Genomic DNA, 24,396 nt, shown 5'->3' with positions numbered 1-24,396 from the left:
GGCGGCCTCTCCCGCGCGCCCCGCCCGAGACAAAGCGGCTCGCGGGGCGGCGGGCGGGGCGGCGACCCGGCCGGGCCGGGGGCACCTCGGGGAGCGCCGGCGGGCGCAGCGCCGGGCGGCGGGCGGCAGGCGGCGGGCGCGGGCGCGGGCGGGCGGCGCGGGCGCGGGAGGCAGGAAGTGCCGCGGCGCGGGGAGCTGCGAGCGCGGCGAGCGGGGCGGAGCGGGCGGAGCGGGATCTCGCGGGAAGCGCGGGGACGCGCGGCGCCGCCTCCCCGTCCTCCGCGCCCACCCCCTTCCCGCCGCCCCGGACCCGCCACCGGGGGCGCTGCGGCCTGCGGGACCGGCCAGCGCTCCGCGTCCGGCGACCTGCGGGCCCCGGCGTGCGGGCGGGGTGCGGGGCGCCGCCAGTGCACCGATGGACAGCGGCTTGTTGCCTGCAAGGATTAACAGCTTCGTCCTCTTCTTCCTTTTTTTTTTTTTTTTTTTTAAACTAAGGTAGCTAATCCATGTCTTTTGCGGATACCGAAAAATACAGGAAGCCAGAAATCGCCTTCCACCCCAGCACCTGCGGAGATGCACAGGTAACATTTGGATACATTTCCTTCCAGTGTTTTCTCTCGGCCAGTGCAGTTTTATTATTATTATTTTTTAATACTTTAAAAAAGACATTAGATTCTGTGGCCCATATGTCTGGCATCAAGTGATGAGAATTTTGCCATATGGGTGAATATCATTGGCAACGTTCTTTTTAATGGTTGTATATTGTTCCAATTATGGGTGAACATCAAGCTATGCAATAAACTGCTACATATTTAGTTTATTTTTATAAGCAACACTGCAATATTATATCTCTTGGACGGTGCTACCTATGTTTTACAAGTTCTAGTAATCCCACAGTCGGTAGATAAATATGGATAGTGTGTGTTAGTCTCTGGACTTTTCCATGCATGTCGCCGTAAATGCGTACGTTTATGGGCTAAATAAATGCATAAGTGCGTACAGGAGTGCGTCATGTGTATGCAATAGAGTGGTACCCGAGGATGACCCAACACATAAGAACGGCTAGTTCTCAAAACAACAAATGCTTTGCTTTAAAATGCTTTAAATACAAATGCTGTAAAAAGTCTCCTAAGAGCAATATAGGGGGGAGTCAAGCCATAGGCAGAGGGGAAGGCTGTCACTCAGAGGGACAGATTCAGGATCTTGGCTCCAGTAAAGCTTCAGGTGGATGGGTGTAGACAAAGAAGACACGAGGACCAAGGACAGTGCCCTGGGTGCTCAAGGTTGAGCTCCAGCAAGGACCCCTAGGAGCCTGCGCGGAGCAGAGGCCAGCACGATGCTGGGGAAGCCCCGGGAGGAAATTGTAGTTCATGGCTGTCTTCCTGTGCATTTCTCCTTTCACACCTTTATCGTTCATTTTTAAAAAATTTTTTTTCTTTTTATTTGAAAGGGAGAGAGAGTGAGAGTGAGAGCGAGCGAGCGAGCGAGAGATCTTCCATCTACTAGTTGACTCCCCAAATGCTCAAAATAACAGGTGCTGGGCTGGGCTGCAGCCAGGAGCCAGGAATGCCAACCATGTCTCTCACGTGGGTGGCAACAACTTGGCCATCATCTGCTGCCTTCCAAGGTGCATTAGCAGGAATCTGGATCAGAAACAGAATCGCTGGGACTCAAACCTGCACTCCAGTATGGGAGGCAGGCATCCCAAGCTGTGGCTTACCCCACTGTGCCGCGATGCCCGCCCCTTTATCGCCCGTTGGCATCCTGTCAATTTTCTAGTTGTATCCTTTGTCTGTGTTTCTCTTGTGTATGGTTTTTCTCTTGACTTTTTGGAGTTCTTCACATACTCTGAACATAAGATCTCTAAGTACATTTTTAAGTATAAACCTTTAGATGTTTTCTGTTTCCCACTTGTCTTTTAGTTTAAAGAATCTTTAAAATTGTTAAAAATGTTTTTACTTATGTATTTGAGAGTTCCTCTCTGCTGGTTCCTTTCCCAAATGCCTGCAATGGCAGGTGGGTGAGGGGTCCGGGAGCTGAAAACTCAATCCAGGCCTCCCTGGCGGTTGATAGGACCCCAATTACCTGTGCAGTTACTGCTGCCTGTCAGGGTCACCATTAATAGGAAGCTGGAGGCAAGAACTGGAGCCAGGGGGCCAGCGCTGTGGCACAGCGGGTTAAAGTCCCAGCCTGCAGCACCGGTATCCTATATGGGTGCCAGTTCTAGTCCCAGCTGCTCCTCTTCTGATCGAGCTCTCTGCTATGGTCTGAGAAAGCAGTAGAAGATGGCCCAAGTCCTTGGACCCCTGCACCCATGTGGGAGACCTGGAAGAAGCTCCTGGCTCCTGGCTTCAGATCAGCTCAGCTCTGACCATCGTGGTCATTTGGGGAGTGAACCAGTGGAATGGAAGACCTCTTGCTCTCTGGCTCTACTTCTCTCTGTAACTCTTTCAAAGAAATAAAATAATTCTTAAAAAAAAAAAAAAAAAACTGGAGCCAGGCATCAGGCTCAGGCACTCCAGTATGGGATGCAAGCATCTTATGGACATCTTAAGTGCTAGGCCAAACACTCACCCCCAGAGAATCTTTGAATATGAGAAGGTTTTCATCTCCAAGGAGGCGGTTAGGCAGTTCTGTCCATTTTTTTCCTTTTTTGCTTCTGAGTTCCGTGTCTTACTTAGACCTGTCCCACCCCTGAGATATATATGAAAAGAAAGTTCGTTTGATCTCAGAGTCCAGAACAAAATGTAAGAGGTCTTTTCCCATTGGACCACATCAGTGCTTGGCCAGTGACAGGTGTATGGTCCCTGTGCAAAAACTGAATGTGCGGCCAACTGAGGACTGAGGGCTTGCTTCCCATTCCTTTTCAGGAAGCCGTGTCTCCATTTTGGAGACTCCATCCCTGTCACCTGTGTCCCCTCTGCCTCCTGACCCTTGGTGCGTTTGCGTGAATGGATTATGTGTGGGTGGGCGTTTTTCCTACTTTGCTGGACTTTCCAGGTTTTCTTTAGCAAGCGAGTGCTACCGCCCCTTTAAAATGAAAAGGAGCATGGCAGTCCTGTAGAGGTGCATGAGGGGTGTGGTCAGGTGTGTGGGTGATGGGTAGCAGGCTTGCCGGGCAGCTCTGGCAGCCTGGGCCAAGAGAAGAGAAGGTGGACCATGGGCTTCTCTGTAGTTGCAATAGTGGAAATAAGGGGCTTACAGAGGAGATGGGGGAATACAGCCATACCAACTTGAACCCACTCCATCTCTCTGATCCCAGAAGCTAGGCAGGGTTGACCTGGATGGGAGAAGAGGTAGGGGATATGAGGGCCCTGAATGAATGGGTGGGAGCAATGGTCATTCGAGAGAGGATAGAAATGAGCTCTAAGACTGTGTCAGGCAACAGGTAGACCAGCTGTCTGGAAATGGCTATGCCAGCAGCTTTTGTGTGTGGCTTCTTTTCTGTCCTGGAAGTGGCTGTGCCCAGAGAGGCCTGGGGGTAAAAGACACTGTGAGTATTTGATGGGGTCAGGGAAGATGCAGGTAATGGGAATGAGAGTGTCCAGCCATTTGGGAACAACTGTAGACTTCCCAAAGCATGCCAGAGTCAAGAGTTCCAAAATAAACAGCTCACATGCCTCCAGTCCCCTTCAGAATATACTGTTTCTTTCTTTTCTTTTTTTTTTTTTTAAAGATTTATTTATTTGAAAGGCAGAGTTACAGAGAGGCAGAGGCAGAGAAAGAAAGGGAGAGAGGTTTTCCATCTGCTGGTTCACTCCCCAAATGACCACAACTGCCAGAGCTGAGCTGATTCGGAGCCTGGAGCTTCTTTCCAGTCTCCCACCCAGGTGCAGGGGCCCTATGACTTGGGCCATCTTCTACAGCTTTCCCAGGCCATAGCAGAGAACTGGATCGAAAGAGGAGCAGCTGAGACTTGAACGGGCCAGCACTGCAGGTGGCGGCTTTACCCACTAGGCTGCAGTGTCGGCCCCCATATTTTTTTTCTTTTAAAAAAGTAGCTTTACTGGGATGTATGTCATGTGCTATACAGTTTGCCCATTTAAAGTGCACAGTTCGAGTGTTCAGGGCAGGTGTTTGATGCAGCCACTTAGGACACCCATATCCCACACTGGAGGGCCTGGATTCAAGTCTCAGCTCCACGCCTGTTATCACTGCAGGGTAACATGCACCCTGGGAGGCAGCAGATGACGATACAAGTACTTGGGTCCCTGCAATTCATGTGGGAGACGTAGATTGAGTTCCTGGCTCCTGGCTTTGGCCTAACCTGGCCCTGACTGTTAGAGGCATTTGGGGAGTGAATCAGCAAAAGAGAGAGCTCTCTCTCTCTTTCTCATGACCTTTCAAATAAAATTAAAATTAAAAAAATTTAAAGCATACAATTCAGATATAAGCAACCCATCAATTTTAGACTCTTTCTATCACCTTAGGAAGAAACCCCATGTCCTTTCATTTCATCTGTGTGTCCCTCTAACCCTTGCAGCCCCTTCCCCAGTCCTACGTAGCCATTAATCTACTTTCTGTCCATAGATGTGTTCCATCTTCTGACCATTACATAAGAATGGAATCATATGTATCTTTTTTAAAGATTTTATTAATTTATTTGAGAAGTAGAGTTACAGAGAGAGAGAGGGAGAGACAGAGAGAAAGGTCTTCCATCCACTGGTTTACTGCCCAAATGGCCTCAATGGCCAAGGCTGGGCCAGGCTGAAGCCAGGAGCCAGGAACTTCCTCTGGGTCTTCAGTGTGGGTGCAGGGGCCCAAGCACGTGGGCCATCTTCCACTGCTTTCCTAGGCCATAGCAGAAAGCAGCTGGGATATGAACTGCCACCACAGCTGGAGACTTAGCCTACTACACCACAGTGCCGGCCCCCATGTCTTTTATGACTGGCCTCTGTCATTTAGCATCATGTCTTCTTTTTAAATATTTATTTATTTATCTGAAAGGCAGAGTTGCAGAGAGAGAGACAGGAAGAGACATTTCCAGGTTTATCCATGACGTAGCATGTATCAGGACTTATTTTTTTATAGCTAAATACTGTCTCAAGGTATGGATGTATGATATTTTATTTACTTGTTCCTCGCTTGAGGGACATTTGGCTTGCTTCCACCTTTTGGCTATTATGAATAATGCTGCTATAAAGTTTTGTTTACCAAGTTTGGGTGGCTGTAAACTTTTAGTTCTCTTGACTATATACCTAGGAATGGGGCTCTTGAGAAACCACCAGATTGAGAACATGTACTTTTAATTAATTATAAAAATCATACCTTTTTGGGGAACATTTTAAAATATAGAAAGCTTTGAGCATAAGAACACTCAGGGCTGGCATTGTGGCGCAGGGGCTAAAACCGCCACCTGCTATTCCAGATCTCGTATGAGAACACCAGTTTGAGTCCAATCCAGCTCCCTGCAAATGAGCCTGGAAAGTCACCAGAGGTGGTCCAGACTTGTATCCCTGCGACCATGTGGGAGATCTGGGTGGAGTTTCTGGCTTCTGACTTTGGCCTGGCCCAGCCCCAACCATGGCTGCCATTTGGGTAGTGAACCGTTGGATGGAAGATCTCTGTCTCTCCCTTTTTTTCTGTCACTCTGCCTTTCAAATAAATAAAATAAATCTTTAAAAAAATAACATTTAATCACTTTTTAAAAATAAAAAACCGAACAGCAGAGAGCGGAAGGGAGAGGGAGAGGTAGAGAGAGAGAGAGAGAGAGAGAGCAAGCGAGTGAGCTTCCATCTACTGGTTTATTCCCCAAATGCCCACAACATCCAGGGCTGGGCCAGGCTGAAGCCAATAGCCTAGAACTTAAACTAGACCTACCACATAGGTGGCAGGGATCCACGTACTTGAGCCATCACTGCTGCCTCCTAGGGGGCGCATTTGCAGGAAGATGGAACCTGAAGCAGAGCCAGGACTTGAACCCAGGCACCCAGTGTAGGATGCACTACCCCCATTTCATCATTTTTTTTCTTTTTAAAGACTGATCTATTTGAAAGGCAGAGCGTTGGAGAGATTGCCCTTCCATGCACTGGTTCACTCCCCAAATGGCTTCAACAGCCATGGCTGGGCCAGGTTGAAGCCAGGAGCCAGGAGCTCCATCTGAGTCTCCCACATGGGTGACAGGTGCTCAGGTGCTTGGGCCGTTTCCTGCTACCTTCCCATGCATGTTAGCAGGAAGCTGGATTGGAAGCAGAGCAGCCAGGACTTGAAGTTTTATTTATTTAATTCTACAAATCAAAGAATATCCTTGGGGGCAATGATTAAGACACTCCTTGGGATGCATCACATGTCAGAGTGCCTGGGTTCAAGCCCCAGCTCCATTCCAAAACCCAGCTTCCTGCTAATGCAAACAACAGGAGGCAGCAGGTAATGGCTCAAGTGCTTGGGTTCCTGCTGCTCCTGTGGGAAACCCACACTGAGTTCCCAGCTATGGCTTTAGCCTGACTCAGCCTCAGTTGTTGGTGGCATCTGGGATGAACCAGCTGATGGGAGACCTGTCTGTCTTTCAAATAAACAAAAAAATTAAAGTAAAAAGATGAAAACTAGAGCCATAGAAATGAATCATTCTTTCTTTTAGAAAAAATATTCTTGTAGAGCATTTTTCCATGCACATTTTTTAAAAAGACTGGTTTATTTATTTGAAAGGCAGAGGTATAGAAAGAGAAGGGGAGAGATAGAGAGAGATAGAGAGAGAGAGAGAGAGAGAGAGGGGTCTTCCATTCACTGGTTCATTCTCCAAATGGCCATAACAGCCCAGGGCTGGACCAGGCAAAAGCCGAGAGCCAGTAATTCCATCCAGGTCTCCCACATGGGTGGCAGGGGCCCAAGTACGTAGGCCATCATCTGCTGCTTTCCTAGGGTGCACATTAGCAGGTGCTCAGTTGCTGGAATCAGAAGTGGAGCATCAGTGACTCAAACTGGCACTCTGATGGGGAGGCCAGCATTGCAGGTGACAGCTTAACCACAATGCCAGGCCTGATTTCAGACTTCCTTTTTTATAGATCTTTTCTGGAAGCTCAATATATAATTATCCAATAATCAACAATTACAGACTGAGTCCCTGCCAAGTGTCAGGCATCCCTACCCTGTGGCCTATCCTTGAGAGGCTGCAGCCATTGCACAATACAGAGGATCCACCTCCCCTGCTGAAGAACAGTGACTCCATGAGCGGACGTCGCCTGTACTTCTGTCGTCTCCTTAACAGAAATCTCTACAAGTGGGTAATGGCGTCCGAGACCAACCTGGGGCTCAAGCCATCCATGCAAGGTGTTAGGGGACTGGAAGAGGAGTGACCTGGTGCCCGACCTTCAGTAGCCTAGGCAGCTCGAGGAGCTGAGAGTCAGGAGAGGGAAAGGAGACTGCGGGACCTGATGCTGTGCCTCGCAGCACTTCCTCCTTGGGGATGCGCTCTGTAGGTGGAGTGCACGCGGACACGGAAGAGCACAATTGCGGCATCACTTCCAAAGCTAATGACCTGCACTGTCAGCATTAGGGACTTGAGTGGATGGAAATTATGCTTCTGATAAGGATCCCTATCCAAGGGAAATGAAAACCTGGTACCATGGTTCGTATACTGGTGTACACTTCATGTAAACACACAGACCTGTATTCTCTGTATGTTACCCAAGTGTCTATTGAGACTTGAAATGTCACATGTGTTGGGTGGGTTTTGGCTTGGTGATTAAGACACCACCTGGGATGCCTGCCTCCCGTTTCAACATTGCCTGGGTTCGAGTCCTGACTCCGCTCTGCATTCCAGCTCCCTGCTACTGTGCACTCTGAGAGGCAGCAAATGCTAGCTCATGTGGTTGGGTCTTTCTCCATCACCCATGGGGGAGACCCAGGTTGAGTTCCAGGATACTGACTTCAGCCTGGTTTGATCTCAACTGTTGTGGGTACTGGGGAATAAACCAGCAGATGGTAGATCTCTTCTCTCTGTGTCTCTATTTCAAGCAAATAAATAAATGTTAAATCTGTGTCTTTTTAAGGATTAGTTATTTGAAAGGCAGAGTTGCAGAGAGAGAGGGAGAGTCAGATACAGAGAGAGATTTTCCATCCACTGGTTCACTCCCCAAATGGCTGCAACTGCTAGGGCTGGGCCAGGCCAAAGCCAAGAGCCAGGAACTCCATCCTGGTCTCCCATGCGGGTGCAGGGCCCAAGCACTTGGGCCATCCTCCACTGCCTTCCTGGGCCACAGCAGAGAGCTGGACTGGAAGAGGAGCAACAGGGACAGAATCTGGCGCCCCAATCAGGACTAGAACCTGGGGTGCTGGCGCTGCAGGTGGAGGATTCGCCTAGTGAGCTGCGGCACCGGCCTCCTAGAACATTTAAAATTATGTATTGGCTCCCATTTGTGCTTGTTGTCGTGTTTCTGTGGGCGGCTTAGTGCCTATCAGTCACAAATTCCTAAAACTGCCTGCCTCTGGGGAGGGGTCCAGAAGGCTGTGTGGGGTGGGGACTGACTGCGCATGGCCTTTGTATTTTCACTGCTATTTGAATTTTCTCCTTTGTCTGAATTTTTCGTACCATCTGGCAATTTTCAAAAACTATTTAACATGTCACAAGCCATGACGGAAAAGGCATCAGAAGAGTGAGTTCCACAGAGAAGATGCTACATGGGAGCAGAGGTTTTGGAAACAAGGGGAAATGTTTCCTCCTGCCATACTCCCGGGGCACATCAGACCCCTTTGGGGAACCCAGGGCTGATGGGTGGATCAGGAAGTCTGCTTGTTCCCATGGGAAAAGGACTTCTGCAGCCCACAGTGAAGTGTCACAACCAGGACCTGGTTGGTTCAACAAGTTAGTCCTCTCTGATGGCTGCAATACTTTTTTTTTTTTTTAAGATTTATTTATTTTATTTGAAAGTCAGAGTTACACAGAGAGAAGAGAGGCAGAAAGAGAGAGAGAGAGAGAGGTCTTTCATCCAATGGTTCACTCCCCAACTGGCCACAACGGCCGGAGCTGCACCGATCCGAAGCCAGGAGCTTCCTCCAGGTCTCCCACGTGGGTGCAGGGACCCAAGAACTTGGGCCATCTTCCACTGCTTTCCCAGGCCATAGCAGAGAGCTGGATCGGAAGGGGGCAGCCAGAACTAGAAAACCGGGACCCATATGAGATACCGGCGCTTCAGGCCAGAGTGTTAACCCGCTGCGCCACAGCACAGCACTGGGTCCTGCAATACTTCTTATAAAAAAAAAAACTTTTTAAGATTCATTCATTTATTTATTTGAAAGTCAGAGTTAAGAGAAGTTTTTCATCTGCTGGTTCATTCCCCAAATGGCTGCAACGAAGCCAGAAGCCAGGAGCTTCTTTTGGGTCTTCCACAGGGGTGGCAGGGGCCCAAACACTTGGACTATCTTCTTTTGTTTTTCCCAAGGTCATCAACAGGATAAAATGTGGAGCAACTGGGACTTGAACCAGCGTCGCAATGGGATGCTGGTATTGCAGATGGTGGCTATACTGGCTCCACAACGTCAGCCCCTAAAATTTTTTTGAACATTTTTTTAAAAGATTTATTTATTTACTTGAAAGGCAGAGTTGCAGAGAGCAGGAGAGACAGGGAGAGAGAGACAGCTTCCATTCACTGGTTCATTACCCAAATGTCTCCCACGTGGTTAGGTCATCATCTGCTTTCCCAGGTGTGTTAGCAGGGAGCAGGATAGCAAGTGGAGCAGTTGGGACTCAGCCCTTTCCCATTTGGGATGCTGGCATCGCAGGCAGTGGCTTAACTGGCTGCGTCACAGTGTGGGCCCCTCAAATACTACTTATTGTAACTGATTTTTATCGACTAGCTTTGTTTTGAGCATATGATAATGTATGGTCTGATTGGAGGTTCAGGAAGACACAGCTTTGCTCTGAGAAGTATTGGGTCCGGCTGTAGTCCTGCTCTCCGCTCTAGCCTCCAGGCCCAGAAACAATCTTCAAGGGTTCCCAAGGGTGACTCCCTCAGCACCGCCCCACATCCTGTGTGTTGGGAGGGAGCAGTGTGTTTCTTCTGTGCTGATCTTGAAAATGCAACCCTTGGGGCAGCTTTATTTCTGATAGTAGGGTGGGTCGCCTCCTGAGGCACAGCCCCCTCCCCCCCATCCCTCCCAGCAGGTGGCTGGGCGGTGGCTGGAGGGTCAGAGCCAGACCCTTGACTGGGGAGAATGAAAGGAAACCGCGCTGCGCAGCTCTCAGGATAGCCCCTGGCACAGCACCGGGGCAGGGCAGAATGTTCAAAGTTGCTCCTCTCGGGTGGGGCTGGAGCCTCCCCTCTCCCTCCCCAAACCTACAGCGCCACCCCACCCCCCACCCCGCCACTCCCTTTCGCCAACCTCACCCAGGGGCGAGGTTCGGGCAGCGAGGGACGGGGCGCGGGTGCTCGCGGCCCCTCCCTCCAAGCTGCGCCCCCTCCTGAGTCTGTCACCCTCGGGAGGTCGCCGCTTCCCCAGGGAGACGGGGTGCGCTCTGTACCCCCCACTAGGGGTGCAGCCCTCCGGCCTCATTCCAGGAAGACAAGGGCTCAGCTGGGAGGTGATTAGGTAATTAGAAGATGCCCAATTTAAACTAATGACAGATTCTACAAAGAAACGCCAGCTGAACAATACGGTGCCATTGATACCAAGTGAGCCAAGCCACCAGTGTAGGTTCTACTTCCATTACCGGGTTCTCTGGTCGCTGGCCCCTTCCTCCACACCCCGGGTCTAGTCCAGCCGTCAGAGCCTCCCCTGGGCTGCTAGAGAAAGCGGGGCCCCTGGCGGCCTCGGGCTCCCACCGGCGGCCCACCGCCTGCCCTGGGCGTTCGGTCCACGAATTACGCTTTGGGGCTGTTCCGCGATGCCAGACGCTGGGACCAGGAGCCGGCGGGGTCAGGGGCGTCGGGCCGCGAGCGAGTCCTGCTCCCACCACTTTCCCAAACGCATGCCCTTGAACGAGCCCATGAACTTCACGCCTCCACCTCCGCGGCTGTGAAATGGGACGGTGAACGCAGCCCGCCCAGGGCCGCCGTGCTTGGCAAACGTGCCGGATCCTCCCCGGGGCTCGCGCGCGATGTTAACCCCGGGTGCCTCTTTTCCGGACCCCCCCTGGGGACTGTGGCCCGCTCTGTCGGTGGAAGGTTCCACATTGGGTCCCAGAGCGCGGGACTCGGGGGGCCTGCACCTCGCGCCCGGGTTGGGGGTGGCGGGTGTGCAAGGCCGTGGGATAGACCCCAATTCCTCCGCCTCCCCCGAGGCTGGAGCTGGGCGGGCCGGGCTGGTCCAGCCCCCGCGCCTCTCGCTTCGCGGGCCCCGCCCCCGGGCCCGCCCTCCTCTAACCCGCGCCCCCATTGGTGGCGTCCGGCGGCGCGGCCGCTGTTATTTTTCGAATATATAAGGAGGTGGAGGTGGCAGCTGCAGCCAGAGGCTTCCCGGACTGGTGCTCGAGTCCCGCGTCCCTCACCCCTCCCCACCCTCCCCTCATCCCTCTCCTCCCTCGCTCCCAGTCCCACTGCTCTTCCTCCCTCCTTCCCTTCCCCCAACCCCGGGCCCGCTCCCGGCCCCAGGCCCTCCACCCGCCCCTTCGCGATGGAGGTGCCCCGGCCGGAGCCTGCACCATGCTCGGCCCTCAGTCCGGCCGGCGTGCGCGGTGGCGCCCAGCGTCCCGGCCACCTCCCGGGCCTCCGGCTGGGGTCTCATGACCTCCTGGGGTCTCCGGAGCGCGCGGCCGCTTCCTCGCCGGTCACAACCCTCACCCAGACCATGCACAACCTGGCGGGGCTCGGCAGGTAGGACGCCTCCAAGAGGCTGGCGTGGGGTGAGAGACCAGGACCGGGTCCTGGGCCTCCAGAGGAACCGCGCGTGGGAGTTGAGCACTAGAGGTGGGGTGGGGAGGCCGCCGGGTCAGCGCAGAGGGAGTCCCTGCCCTGCTTCAGGGGCCCTGGGCAAGGGGCGTCAGACCCTCCAGGTGACTCCTTGGTCTGCGCAAGCCTCCAGGGACCCTCCTTCCCCTCTCCCCTCCCTTACTGTGACTTGGCCACGCTGCCCCCCCGAATCTCGGTCTGCATCTCCTCCATTTTCCCCAGGCGGGGGATATGAGCCGGGAGGGGGAAGTTGAGGGTGGCAGAGCAGTGGGGTTCTCACAGGCCCGTGCCTCTGCTCCCTCCACCCCTGCTTCTGCCCCCAGGGTTCAGGTCATTAATCCTAATCCTGTTCCCTAAGCAAGCCTCAGGGAGCTGGGCTGCCTTCCCCTAACAGCCATAGAGACCCAGGTCTCTCCAAGAAGGCCCTGGGATGGGTAGGGGTCTGAGGAGCAGAGGGCTTCCAGGGCTGCTCTCTCGGCTGCCCCACTGACCCCCACGCCAGCCCCCAGCCTCCTTGCCCTCACCCTGTGATCACTTGCCCTGCACCTGGGAGGGCCTCTCCTAAGCCTACCATCCAAGAAAAGACACTTGGTGGACTAAGCCTCCTTGTCCTGAGGAGCAGGTGGGCCCTTCAGAGCTGGGTGACTGAGAACAGGGAGGGCCCTGGAGGCCTGCATTTACCTCTCTCCTTTCCTGGTACCCCCTTCCCTCCCAGTGAGACCCCGGAGGCTCAGGCCGGGGGCCTGCTCTTCCGAAACCGGCTGGCGCGCCTGTCCCTGTCACGGCGGGCATCCGAGTCTTCCTTGTCGTCTGACTCCTCTGAGTCTTCCGATGCAGGTGAGGCCCACAGGTGCCCGGGGAGGTCTGAGTTTGGGGGGCTGCCTGGGTCGCTGGATGCCCTGCAAGGTCAGATTAACATTCATCCCACAACCTGGTGTGCCCGGGAGCCTCCCCGCTTGGCCTGCAAAACTGGGAGGAAGACACACCTCTGCCGGGACCCACCCACCCAGCCCGGGCTGGTGGCCGGGTGGGTGGGAGGGTGGGGCCCTCTGTGGGAGGGGAGATCTCACCTATCCGAAACCAGGCGCCAGAGTCCTTAAACCACACATACAGCCCCACCTGGGAGCTGCGGGAGCCTGCGAGCTGATCTTTCTACAGCATTCTCTGAGTCTGTAACTTTAAGAAGCTGTGGTCTCTTCTAAAACAAATTATTTTAAACCAGTTCATGAAAAATGCTTAGCAAGCACTGTGGTTTTAAAATGTATAGGGCAGGAGTTCCCATAGTAACAGGGAGTGGAGACCTGTGTCGTGTGGGGGACAGCAGGTCAGCTCATGGCTAGGTTCTTGTCTCATTTTTTAAAGTGTGTCCAGATGGAAAGCGGAAATAGGGCTTCCTCCCCTTCCTGGGACATGCTGGGGGAAACGGGTAGGGAACGTCACCCCTTTCAAACCCAGGCCCTCTGTCCCCACAGGTCTCTGCATGGATTCGCCCAGCCCTGTGGACCCCCAGGTGGCAGAGCAGACGTGAGTAGATGCCGGGGACCCCTACACGAAGGAGTCGCCACCTGCCTTTGGGAGTCCCTGTTCTAGCAAAAGCTCGCTGGAGAGCTCTGGGAGAGTGGAGGGAGCCCTCAGGCCCCCAGAGAGGGCTCGGTGACCTGCCTTGGCCTTGGGCTTCTGCTTCCTGTCTCAGAAGTGTCTGCTTTCAGAAAGCTGGCTGAAAGTGGACGGGGGCCAGGGGTGGTGGGGACAGTGGCCCCTGGGAGCAGTGGCTACTTGACCCCAGCTGGGCCTTGTCCTATGGGAACATAAGTCCAATGTGTGTCCTGTTATCCCTTTTTGCTTCTACACATTGTTTTAAACTAGGAAATAATCACAATTTAAAAATGTGTTCCAACTAACTCAAGGCTTTAATTCACTCTGTGCCAAACACAATACAGTTGCTTGCAGACTGATTGGGCCCTAGGCCCATCAGCAACCTCTGGCTTCAGAGACACTTGACCCACTGGCCAGGCCCTGGATCAGGTCCTTTGTGAGGGAGAGGGAGTGGACAGAGCCGGTGGGCTCTGCTCTGGACAGATACCTCCCTGTCATGGGGGGGGGGCAGGAGTAATGCCATCCACAGCACAGCTGTTCCCATCCAGCTGTTAAGACCCAAACAGGTGGAGCAGCTGCCAGCCATTAGTAGGGACAGCTGAGCAGCCCTCGCCTGGGCTGGAGGACTCTGGCTGTGGGTTTAAGGCATCAGCGGCTGTGACTGCTGTTCCTCCTGTTGCCTTTGATCAGACTGGGCTGGGCTACAGAGTTTGTTCACAAACAGGAAATGGGGAGAGAACTGGGTGGGGGTGTGAGGACTGCAGGTTGGTTTTTGGTGACAACACAGAGCTGTCCTTGCCTTACCTCCCACGGCCCAGGTGCAGGTTGGAAACCCAGCCAGTGAGGTTGATCATCCCTGACGCCCCTGGCTGGGCACAGCCCTCCCTCTGGTGGGGGTGGGGCATCACTTGGGGCCTGGGTGCCCCCACCACCTCTGCACCTGCTTTGACGGTTATACAGAGTTTGTCAGAAAGAAGCTCTGTGTGTGTGTGTGTGTGTGTACGCACAAAAGCTTGGCGTGGCAGGTGGTCTCTGGTAACATAGCTAGGGGGCGGGGCTGATATCTAGAAGCCTCTACTCCGGCCTCTAAAGGAACATCTGTTGGAATTCCTTGCCTGCTGGCTTCTTCTAAGGCAGGAGGAGGGGTTGGGACAGAAGCCGGGTCCTAGAAAATTCCATAGGAGGGAGGAGAGGATGTGACCCTGCACATTTGTCACTGGGGGGTCTGTTGTGACAGCACAGGCCCCTGTCGTGGGGGGAGCCAGGCCAGCTCCTCACAAGGGGAGGGAAGTCCAGCCCCACTGGCATCTGGGCCCTGGAGAACGTACATTGCTGGGTGCCTGCAGCCTGTTGTCATGGTATGGATGGATGCCTCGCCTGGTGGCCATATGGCCCCCACTGAGGTGATTTGCATACAGGTGGAAGGCCTGTGTGCAGGCTGGCGAGACCGTTGCCTTGGTGACGCCTCAGCGACCCTGCGACCTGCCCCAGCTGTCTCCATCATGGCCATTCTCTGGGCCCTCTCCTATTCAGAGCGGCCTTTAAAAATCCCAGGCTGCCTCTCAGCTGCCCCCTCCCCAATACCTGGGCCCCACCGGTCGTGGGTGCTCTCCCTCCCCTCCCTCTAGCCTGAGCTTGGGCCCTGCCCATCACCCCTGGGCCTTGTGGATGGGGGATGTGGTATTGGAGGCGGGTGATGGGCTGCAGGGGCCCCTTCTCTCGCCTAGGTTTGAACAGGCGATCCAGGCAGCCAGCCGCATCATCCGGAGGTAGGTGTCCCTGGCCTTGTAGCTGCCTCTGGGGTCCCCCCCAGGCTGCAGAGGGGCTGTGGTGCACACAGCCCCTGCCCTGACCTTCCCCTTCCCTTCTGCAGTGAGCAGTTTGCCATCAGACGCTTCCAGTCCTTGCCGGTGAGTATCCCCAGAGGCCCGCTGGCCAGCCATGGGGGTGGGGGGGTACCTCCCAGAGGGTAGAGTTGACAGGTGTCCCTGGGCTGGCTGGTGGGGCCAGGGAAGGGTGGATCGGCCGAGGAGGGTTCAGAGAAGCTGGGGCCTGGGCTGGTGCCAGAGGCTGCAGCCCTTAGACCTGCCGCCCTCGCTGCTCTCCAGGTGAGGCTGCTGGGCCACAGCCCCGTGCTGCGCAACATCACCAACTGGCAAGCACCGCACGGCTGGAGGAAGGGCGAGGCGGGCAGCCATGCGGCCGGCAGCTCCGCGGAGGACAAGGAGAATGTGCGCTCTGAAGGCCGGGCTGGGGGAGCTCCAGGGAGAGACGGCACGGCAGGGGCGGTCCTCCGGCACTGGCTGACGCCTTCTCTCCCTCCTTGCCCACAGGATGGGGTTGTCTTCAAGGTGCCGTGGAAGCCGGTGCAGCCCAGCCCCACCCGTGCCCAGGCAGAGTGGGCCAGCCGCAGAGAAGCCTTTACCCAGAGACCGAGCTCTGCCCCTGACCTGATGGTACCTCCTGATGGCGGGAGGCAGCGGGGGGGCGGGAATCTCTGCTCAGGAGGAGCCGGGCTGGGAGCTGCCTCTGGTCTCTCTGCCCCTCGGTCAACTGTGCCTGTTCGTCCCCGGGTCAGAGTGTCAGCCCCGAGCGGAAGATGGAAGTTGGGGAGCTGAGCCCCCTGGCCCGATCCCCCTTCTCCCTGACCCCCACGGAAGGGACAGCTGAGGAAGACGATGGATTCGTGGACATCCTGGAGAGTGACTTAAAGGTACAGAACCTTGCCCTGCCAGGCCCCTACCTCCTCTTCCTGGGAGCTCCAGGAGGAAGAGAGCTCTGAGCCCCTGGCAAGACTATGACCTCATTCCAATGTCAGAAGAGGAACTTGAGGTAACTGAGTTAAGCCTGACCCCTGGCCAATCAGAGGAGAGTAGGAGGCTGGAGCCAGAGCCGAGGGGAGGCCAGCAGGGTGGGCCCAGTGCATGCCCAGCAGTGAGCGGGTCCCTGCGACCCCTGGGTCTCGAGAGCTGCCCCGTGTGGAGGCACTGGCGGGCCAGGGTCTGCCAGGAGGTGGGCAGGCTGTGCTAGAGGACTGGGGCCTGAGGGGTTTGGCCTGCGCCTTGGCTGTGACCGTGTCCTTGCTGGTTTGGCCTCAGGAGGACGATGCAGTCCCTCCAGGTATGGAGAGTCTCATTAGTGCCCCACTGGTCAAGACTGTGGATAAAGAGGAGCAGGTATGCCTGGGGGGACTCCCTCTAGGTGGGATTTCAGGAGTGGGGTGGGCGGGGCCGGGCCCTCTTGACCTCTGACTTCTGACCTGCCACCCCTGCCAGGACCTCGTCATGTTCAGCAAGTGCCAGCGGCTCTTCCGCTCCCCGTCCATGCCCTGCAGTGTGATTCGGCCCATCCTCAAGAGGCTGGAGCGGCCCCAGGACAGAGACGCACCCATCCAGAACAAGCGGCGGAGGAGCGGGACCCCTCCCGTGGAGCTGTGGGAGCCCCAGCAACCTGTAAGTGCCCCCGGGGGCCAGGCTGTGGATGCACCCAGGTCACCGCCCTCTTGGCCTGGTTCTTGGCAGCCAATAGGGTACGGGTGGTGGCCTGGGCGTGACAAAGAAGGGGGGTGGCAGCCAGATAGGTGAGCACCTTTCACCCTCGCCTCCCAGAAGGCCCGTGTGCTCCGCTCCAAGTCCCTGTGTCACGATGAGATTGAGAACATCCTGGACAGTGACCACCGTGGGCTCATCGGTGACTATTCCAAGGTGCTGACCACAGGGGCCCCTCAGGAGGTTTGACCTCTTCCTGGCCAGGCACCCCAGCTCAGGAACCCCTTCAGCTCCACCTCTCTCCCCCAGACCCCCTTCTCCTTGTCCTTGGTCTTCTGACTGCACCTTGAATCTATCCAGGCACCTGTTGTAGCTCAGCCTTGGAAAACACCCCCACACTAATGTCCAGCTTGGACCCTCCCTGTGCCGCTGTCTTGGGCTTGGCAGAGCACGGGAGGCAGAAGGCAGGAAGCCATCTCTACTCCCCTTCTTCACTTCCCCTTCTTAGGCTGTTCCTGGGGTATCAGGCCCAAGAGGTGCCTCTCGGTTGCTATGGGAACCAGGGCGCATTGGATGGCTTCTGGGCTTGGGAATGAAACTCTATCCTTTCTAGGCCCCAGGCCTTACCACTTTCACTTTCTCCTGCTTTGTCTCCCTTCCCTCAGGCCTTCCTTCTGCAGACTGTAGATGGAAAACACCAGGATCTCAAGTACATCTCACCCGAAACGGTAAGCAGGTGCACCTGGGCTGCTGTTAGGCTGCTAACCCCCTCTGGGCCTGGGCTGCAGGCACCGGGCCAGTGGGAGGGCTCAGACCAGTCCCTGGCTGCCAGCCTGACCCACTGGGACCAATCCCCATGGCTTCCTCTAGATGGTAGCCCTGTTGACAGGCAAGTTCAGCAACATCGTGGAGAAATTTGTGATTGTGGACTGCAGATACCCCTACGAGTATGAAGGCGGGCACATCAAGGTGAGGCAAAGCGCTGGGGAGGGGCCGACTCTGCAGACCCTACATGGGTCCACTCCTCTGCCCAGAGGGTGACTTGGTGATGGCTGGGGAAAGACCCTGCCCAGCAAGAGGCGGGGGCTTCTGTCTGAGAGATGGGGACTGCAAAGGAGAGAGGGGGCTTGGGGCTGCGGCCTGACCCCTGTCTTCCCTGACAGTCTGCCGTGAACCTGCCCCTGGAACGGGACGCCGAGAACTTCCTGCTACAGAGTCCCATCGTGCCCTGTAGCCTGGACAAGAGAATCATCCTCATTTTCCACTGTGAATTCTCATCTGAGCGTGGACCCCGCATGTGAGTCCAGCTGTGCCCAGCCGCCTGGGGTCTGCCTCTGGCTTTCCCTGCAAGGCCTGCTGTTCTGGGGCCACTGGGGTGGCCGGGGGTGTGCACCCAGTAGCTCTTGGACTGGGCCCCAGCCTCATCTGATGGCCTGGAGCCGACCTCATCCCTGCTTTACAGCACCCCCAGCCCTCTTCCCCTCTCCCCTCCTTCCTGTGGGGCCTCATGTCCGCCCTGCACCCGTTGTTGCCACCACATCGGATCCAAATGGAGCAGCGGCCTCTCACGGCAGGGGCCCTGACCCTTCCAGCGCTGGATGCCATTAGGCTCCCCCGTCACCGTGGCACCCAGCGCTGAGCTGTGCTCCTTCTCCCGTCTCGGACGCCATCCAGGGTCGGCCCTGGTCCATCTGACTGCCGGTGGCTCGCCAGCCCGGTCTTATGTGCCGGGAGTCTGCACCCACACATCTCAAGTGCTCATGCCGGCTGCCCTCCTCTCTCCTCCGGGGTTCCAGCCCCTGGCACCCACTTCCATCTGGGCGCTGGGACCCAACACCTTGGTTCTCCTTCCACCTTTCCTCCCCCGACCTGAGCGCTCACCAGGTCTGTGCGGGAGACTCGGAATGGATGTCAGACTTTGTCCACTGACGCCGTGCTTCCCTTTCCTGCTCCAGGCCACAGATCTCCCCAGTGGAGACTGCAAGGGCCTGCAAGGGCCCTGCTCTTCCTCCTCCCGCGAGCCTCTCAGCCCCTTCTTAGCCAGCAGCTGGGCTGATGTGATAGTGTGTGTGTGGCTGACACCTGCGTGGCTCTCACGGCACAGGCACAGGGCCCCAATCTCTGCATGCCCAGCTCTGACCCCACCTTGCCTGGCTCTGCTGGTGCAGGTGCCGTTTCATCAGGGAGCGAGACCGCGCTGCCAACGAATACCCCAGCCTCTTCTACCCGGAGATGTACATCCTGAAAGGGGGCTACAAGGAGTTCTTCCCGCAGCACCCGGTACCACGGCGGGTGGTGGTGGCCACAGTGGGAAAGGGCTCGGGCAGGCTGTCGCCCAAAGGAAGCAAAAGGGAGGGCATGGTCCCTGTTCCCCAAGTTGACAGACCCCCCCCCTCCCCACCCTCCCGTTCTAGAACTTCTGTGAGCCCCAGGACTACCGGCCCATGAACCACGAGGCCTTCAAGGACGAGCTAAGGACCTTCCGCCTCAAGACGCGCAGCTGGGCTGGGGAGCGCAGCCGGCGGGAGCTGTGCAGCCGGCTGCAGCAGCAGTGAGGCGCCCACCTCACGCCTGCCACCTTGCTTGCCTGGCAGGGCCCGGGCACCAGCTGCCCACGGGCCTGCAGGGCTGAGGGCCTGCAGGAGGCCCCAGGTGCTATCCAGGGGACAGACGGTGCGGGTGTCCCGTCCGTCTACCCCGATTCCCCTCTTCTCCCTCCAATCATACTGTGTTCTACATCCTGGTGTCCCTCCAGCACCCTGCCCCCACCCCTCCCCTGGAGAAGCCCAGCCTGTTGGGTTAGTTAAATTGGGTGACTGCCAGCTCAAAGGAAGTATTTTTGACCCCAGCAGGAGGCTTTTTGCCTTTCTTCTTCCTTGTTTTGGTTTGAGTGTGTCTTTCTGTCCAGTAGAGTCCTTTTGTACGTGTCTGCTGAGGCTGGGGGCAGGCCAGAGCTGAGCTCCACCCCAGTGTACACTTAACTGGGCTTGGCCTGGCCCTGCTCTCTCTCTGCCATCTCGCCCCTGTCTCCACTCCTTCCTGCTCCTCTGTACGGTGTGTCTGGCACCAGCGTTAAGCTCTTACTCTTTCCTCTGTCAGTGTTAGCTGCGTGCTTGGCTTGTCTGTGGGACTTTTGCCCGTCTCAGGACCCGTTCACTGGCTGTCTAGGCTCCCGGTGTCCAGCTGGGGTCAGAGACTCCAACATTAGTGACCCACCTGGGCCCCAGCTGGTATTGCCCCCAGAAAGGGCTGTTAGTGTCCTAAGGGGCTCCTGGGGCAAGGGCCCGACTCGTGAGCCCACCCCAGCTCCCAGTGCTGTGAAGCCGGGGGCCTGTATGGTCAGAACTTGCTGCTGTCTTGTCGCAGGTGGATGGACGAATGGGCGGACGGATGGATGGACGGACGGATGGGTGGCCATGGCTGCACGGTGCCTTGCACACACATGCACACAGACCAGGTGGAGGCATTTTGGTGAGCGTGACAGCCTGTGGCAGGAATATGTGTGTGTCTGTGTGGACAAAAACTTGACACTTAGGGTTTGGAAATATTCGAGAGGAAATATCACAGTAGCAGCTAAACCAAGGACCGAGCAACCTCTGGACTCTGACTCTCACAGATGTGGGAAGGGCTGTGCTCAGAGGCCCGATGAGTCATCTGTTAGGGCCTTGGTTCAATAAAGCACTGAACAAGCTGAGTAACTGGCATTGTGTCTCATGGGGCCCTGGACGAGACCACAGCAGATCCGGTGGGGGGGGGGGGGGCACGTCAGAGGCTGCCAGGCTTCCTGGAAGATGACCTCATGCTGTCCTCCATCTCCTCGAGTCGGCCATCCCTTGGATACCATTCCTGCGGAGGCTTCGCCCTCAGCCCCTCTTTCTTCTCACTTGGCTGCCCAAGCGCTTCTGGTTCAGCCTTCCCAAACTGCACTGAAAAGGCAGCAATGACCCCATCACTCAAGAATTGGCCATGGCTCCCCATTGCACTCCAGAAAGACTTCAGAGACTCCTGTCTTGGCCCTTAAGGAGCTGGGGCCTCCCCAGCCTCATCCCCTGAGGAGAGTGGGAAAGGGCCCAGCCCCAGGTGCACCTGCAAAAATTCTTCCAAGTGCCACTGCAGGTGCCCCTGCCCCCACATGGGAGATAAGGGGTTACAAGGAATCCTGTGCAGCTGAACAAATCAGGGGCTGCACTGGCGGCACGCAGGGGTGGGCGGGTGGAAGTGGGCAGTGCAATGATTAGCCACCCCATTTTACAGATGGGGAAATGGAGGCTGTTTCCTACCAGAGCAGGAAAAACCTCTAGTTCCCAGCTGAATCTGAGGAACACTTGCCCTGACTCCTGCTTGTCCCAAAGGCTCGCTCTTCACTCCCAATCCAGACCCTGCAAGGGCAGAGTAGGTGGAACGTGTTAGTTTTCATTGCCTGGAGTGTTCTAGAAGCCCCCTGCACTGATGGCTTGAGCAGCAAGGGCAGCCCTGGCGTGGGTGAGGGGGCCAGGGCAGCTGGGGGCGGGTGGGGACTGCTTGCTCCTCCCTGAGTGCTCAGGCCCTGGGCACCTGCCCTCAGGGTTTCACAGAGGGAGGCAGCTGGGTGCTGGGATGTGCCCCAGGCCACACGGCAGATAGGTTCGGACCTTCTAGCCTGCCCAGGATCCTCCTGCCCCCGCCTCCCACTCTGATCTCAGAGCAACCAAAGGGGTCGGGGTGGGCGTGGCCAGTGGTGGGCTGCCTGGCTCATGCTGCACTAGGCCATGGGGGCAGGGGGAGCACGTGCCGAGCGTCCACAGTGCCCAGGCCTTGTGCCAGGTACTGACATCCATGGCCCCATCTGTCCCCATCACAACCCAGCATCATGGCATGTTCTGATGCTTTGGGATTTTAAAACACACCTAAGCCTAGTAGTTAGGTATTTCGGTTTATTTTGCAGTCAGGATGGGAGCTGCAGCCTTCGGTCAAGCCAAGAAACAAAACTTCCCAAAGAGAAGGCCCTGGGGCTGGGAAAGCGGGTGCGGGGGGGGGGGGGGGGGCGCCTCGCAGTCTGAGTGAGGACTTCCTGTGTCCCTGGAAAGTCCAGAGGTGGCAGAGGTGCCCCATCGCCCTCCCCTCAGCAAGAGAAACCTACATTCCTGGGTGCTCTTAAAGGGAACCATGTCCCTTTAAGACCAGGCACGAAGGCAGTTTAAAATCCTGGGCTGCTGGCCAGTTTTAAAGGTTGTTTTGCTCTGGCCGAGGCGGGGCAGGAATGCAGGAGCCCGGGAGCAGCCACGTGCCAGCGGCTCACGTGGTGAGGAGCAGGGAGCTGGTCCGTGCCTGCCTGAGAGTGGGGTGGGGGAAAAATCACCAACTTCACCGTCCGAATGGCTCACGGGGTAGCGTGGCAAGGACAGTGTTAAAGTTATGTTTTTCTTTGAACTGGATGGGCGCGCCCCACTTCATCAAGGACACACTTTTCCATCCCAGGATGCACCTCGAGACAGGATTAGAAAGCATCTCAGGGGCTCCCTCTGTTCCCTCCCCGTTTCCCCCACGGCAGAGGTAACCACGAGTCTGACCTCTCTCATGCTGGTTTACTTTTGCCTGCTCATGCGTTTCCCATAAATGAAGCCAGGACTCTCGTGCCTGGCTCCCTTCACTCAGCATAAAGAGTTTGAGATGCGTTAGATCATCTCTTTTAGTAAGTTTGTTCCCTTGCATTGCTGTGTAGTATGCCACTGATAGGAACATAGCCCTCAGCTGAATTTATCATTCTGATTTATGTTCGAGAAAACTTTTTGTAATTTAAAAAATTATTTGAGAGGCAGAGGTAGCAACCTTCCACCCACTGGGTTCACTTCCCAAATGCCTGGGGTGACCAGGGCTGTGTCAGGACTAAAGTCAGGAACCAGAAACTCAACCCTGGTCTCCCTTGTGGGTGACAGGAACCCAACTGCTTGAGCCATCACCGCTGCCTCCTGGGTCTGCATTAGCAGGGCTGGTGGCAGGTGCTGGGCCCAGGCGCCAGTGTGGGGAGTGGGCATCATAGCCACTGGGCCAAATGCTTGCCCTTGTCTTTAAATTTATAAAAAATTAAGGTAGAGAGACAGAAGACTGAGCTCCCATTGAGTGGCTCACTCCCCAGATGCCTGCAATGGCTGGGGCTGGGCCACACTGAAACTGGAAGCCAGGAACTCCATCCACGTCTCCTGCGTAGGTGACAGGGACCTAATCATCATTGGTCACCAGCTGTTACCTCCTGCATTAGCAAGAATTTGGAATCATTATTTTAAAAATATTTATTGAAAGGCAGTTACAGAGAGAGGGAGAGAGATGGAGACAGGGTCTTCCGTTCACTGGTTCACTCCCCAAATTACAACAGTGGGGCTAGGCCAGTCCAAAGCCAGGAACCTGGAACTCCATCCAGGTTTCCCACATGGGTGCAGGGGCCCAAGGACTTACATCCTCTGCTGCTTTCCCAGGTACGTTAGCAGGGAGCTGGATCTGAAGTGGAGCATCCAGGACTTGAACTGTGTCACATGGGATGTGGTGTCGCAGGTGGCAGCCCAACACGCTACACCACAGCCCGGCCCGAGAAAGCTGGAATTAGGAGTCGGAAGTAGGACTCCAATTCAGGCACCGAGATATGGGGTACAGACATGCCAGCTGGTGTCTTATCTACTAAGCCAGACGCCCGCCCCAAGGCATAATTTATGTGCGGTAAAATTCACCCTTTTGAGTGTACGAGATCTGTGAGTTTTGACAAATGCACGCAGTTATGCAGCCGCCACACAGCTGAGATCTAAAACATATTCACCTTCCCTGGTTGGGTTATTTGGGACTATTACAAATTGTACCTGGAAGCTACCCAGAGTGGCGGGCCGGGTTAGGGTGCGAACGCTCAGCTTTGGTGCCTTCCACACACTTCCCCAAGCCTCTACACCGTAAGTTCTATCTATCCTTGTCTTCTCCGAAATCGGAAAATTTTAATTTCCCTCTGGATTCGATGGCTGTCAATAGCCAAGAGCTCTGTTGACTGTCAAGTGCAAACTCGCGCACCGTCACGAGGCAGCAACAGAGTCTCCCCCCCACCCCCCATCCCCCCTGGCCTCTTCTCTGACTCTCTCATATCGAAAGAGTAGTCTTTGTCCTAATTTTCTTTCTCAAGCCAGTGACTTTAAAACATCAAAGTGACTCTTCGGAGCTGATCGGCTTGGCAAGTCTTCAACTATCTAGAAAACCGACTCACTAGAGAGATCTTTAAATCTTTGGATCCCCCGCTCTCCACAGGTAATAAAACCATCTGAGATGCAGAGTGCAGCTCAGATAAGGAGGTTCTTGGCCATGTGGGCCCTGGAAGCAGACGGGAAACATTGCTGTTTTGCGTTTTGCATGAAAGCCATGCCTCCAGAGGATGTGCGATGCTCCCATTGTTCGGGAAGACGTGTCCCCACCCTCCCCATGCCTGAGGAATCTGTGCGCCTGCCAAGGAGGGCCCCACCCTGCCCCTGCCCCTGCCC

At 55.8% G+C, this 24,396-nt stretch overlaps 1 protein-coding gene across 5 annotated transcripts; it reads left to right on the top strand.

Moving 5' to 3' along the window:
• Nucleotides 1-412: 412 nt before the first annotated feature.
• On the top strand, nt 413-20,600 carry CDC25B (cell division cycle 25B). Of its 5 annotated transcripts, none has more exons than XM_062203920.1 (16): nt 11,379-11,747; nt 12,538-12,659; nt 13,295-13,346; nt 15,146-15,187; nt 15,292-15,328; nt 15,527-15,649; nt 15,752-15,874; nt 15,997-16,131; nt 16,517-16,594; nt 16,694-16,870; nt 17,030-17,122; nt 17,572-17,634; nt 17,777-17,875; nt 18,070-18,203; nt 19,075-19,186; nt 19,321-20,600. In XM_062203920.1, exons 1-16 carry the CDS (start codon nt 11,548-11,550, stop codon nt 19,459-19,461), a joined length of 1,731 nt encoding a protein of 576 aa, XP_062059904.1. In that variant the 5' UTR covers nt 11,379-11,547; the 3' UTR covers nt 19,462-20,600. The 5 variants fall into 5 exon arrangements, with proteins under 5 accessions (XP_062059905.1, XP_062059904.1, XP_062059902.1 ...); XM_062203919.1 differs by having other exon boundaries at nt 11,380-11,747; nt 17,027-17,122; XM_062203921.1 differs by lacking the exon at nt 11,379-11,747 and adding an exon at nt 413-581 and having other exon boundaries at nt 15,527-15,874; nt 17,027-17,122.
• Nucleotides 20,601-24,396: the final 3,796 nt, after the last annotated feature.

This window comes from Lepus europaeus, chromosome 10, assembly GCF_033115175.1.
Source record: "Lepus europaeus isolate LE1 chromosome 10, mLepTim1.pri, whole genome shotgun sequence".
Taxonomy (NCBI): domain Eukaryota; kingdom Metazoa; phylum Chordata; class Mammalia; order Lagomorpha; family Leporidae; genus Lepus; species Lepus europaeus.
The sequence above is the reverse complement of the archived record's forward strand: the minus strand, read 5'-3'. Positions and strand labels throughout refer to the sequence as shown.

Bases quoted from the DNA above. Each gene is read 5' to 3' on its own strand.
- CDC25B (XM_062203918.1), top strand. From the start codon at position 11,548: ATGGAGGTGCCCCGGCCGGAGCCTGCACCATGCTCGGCCCTCAGTCCG. The intron at 17,635-17,776 runs GTAAGCAGGTGC...GGCTTCCTCTAG, and splicing joins AGTACATCTCACCCGAAACG to ATGGTAGCCCTGTTGACAGG. The intron at 18,204-19,074 runs GTGAGTCCAGCT...CTGCTGGTGCAG, and splicing joins TCTGAGCGTGGACCCCGCAT to GTGCCGTTTCATCAGGGAGC.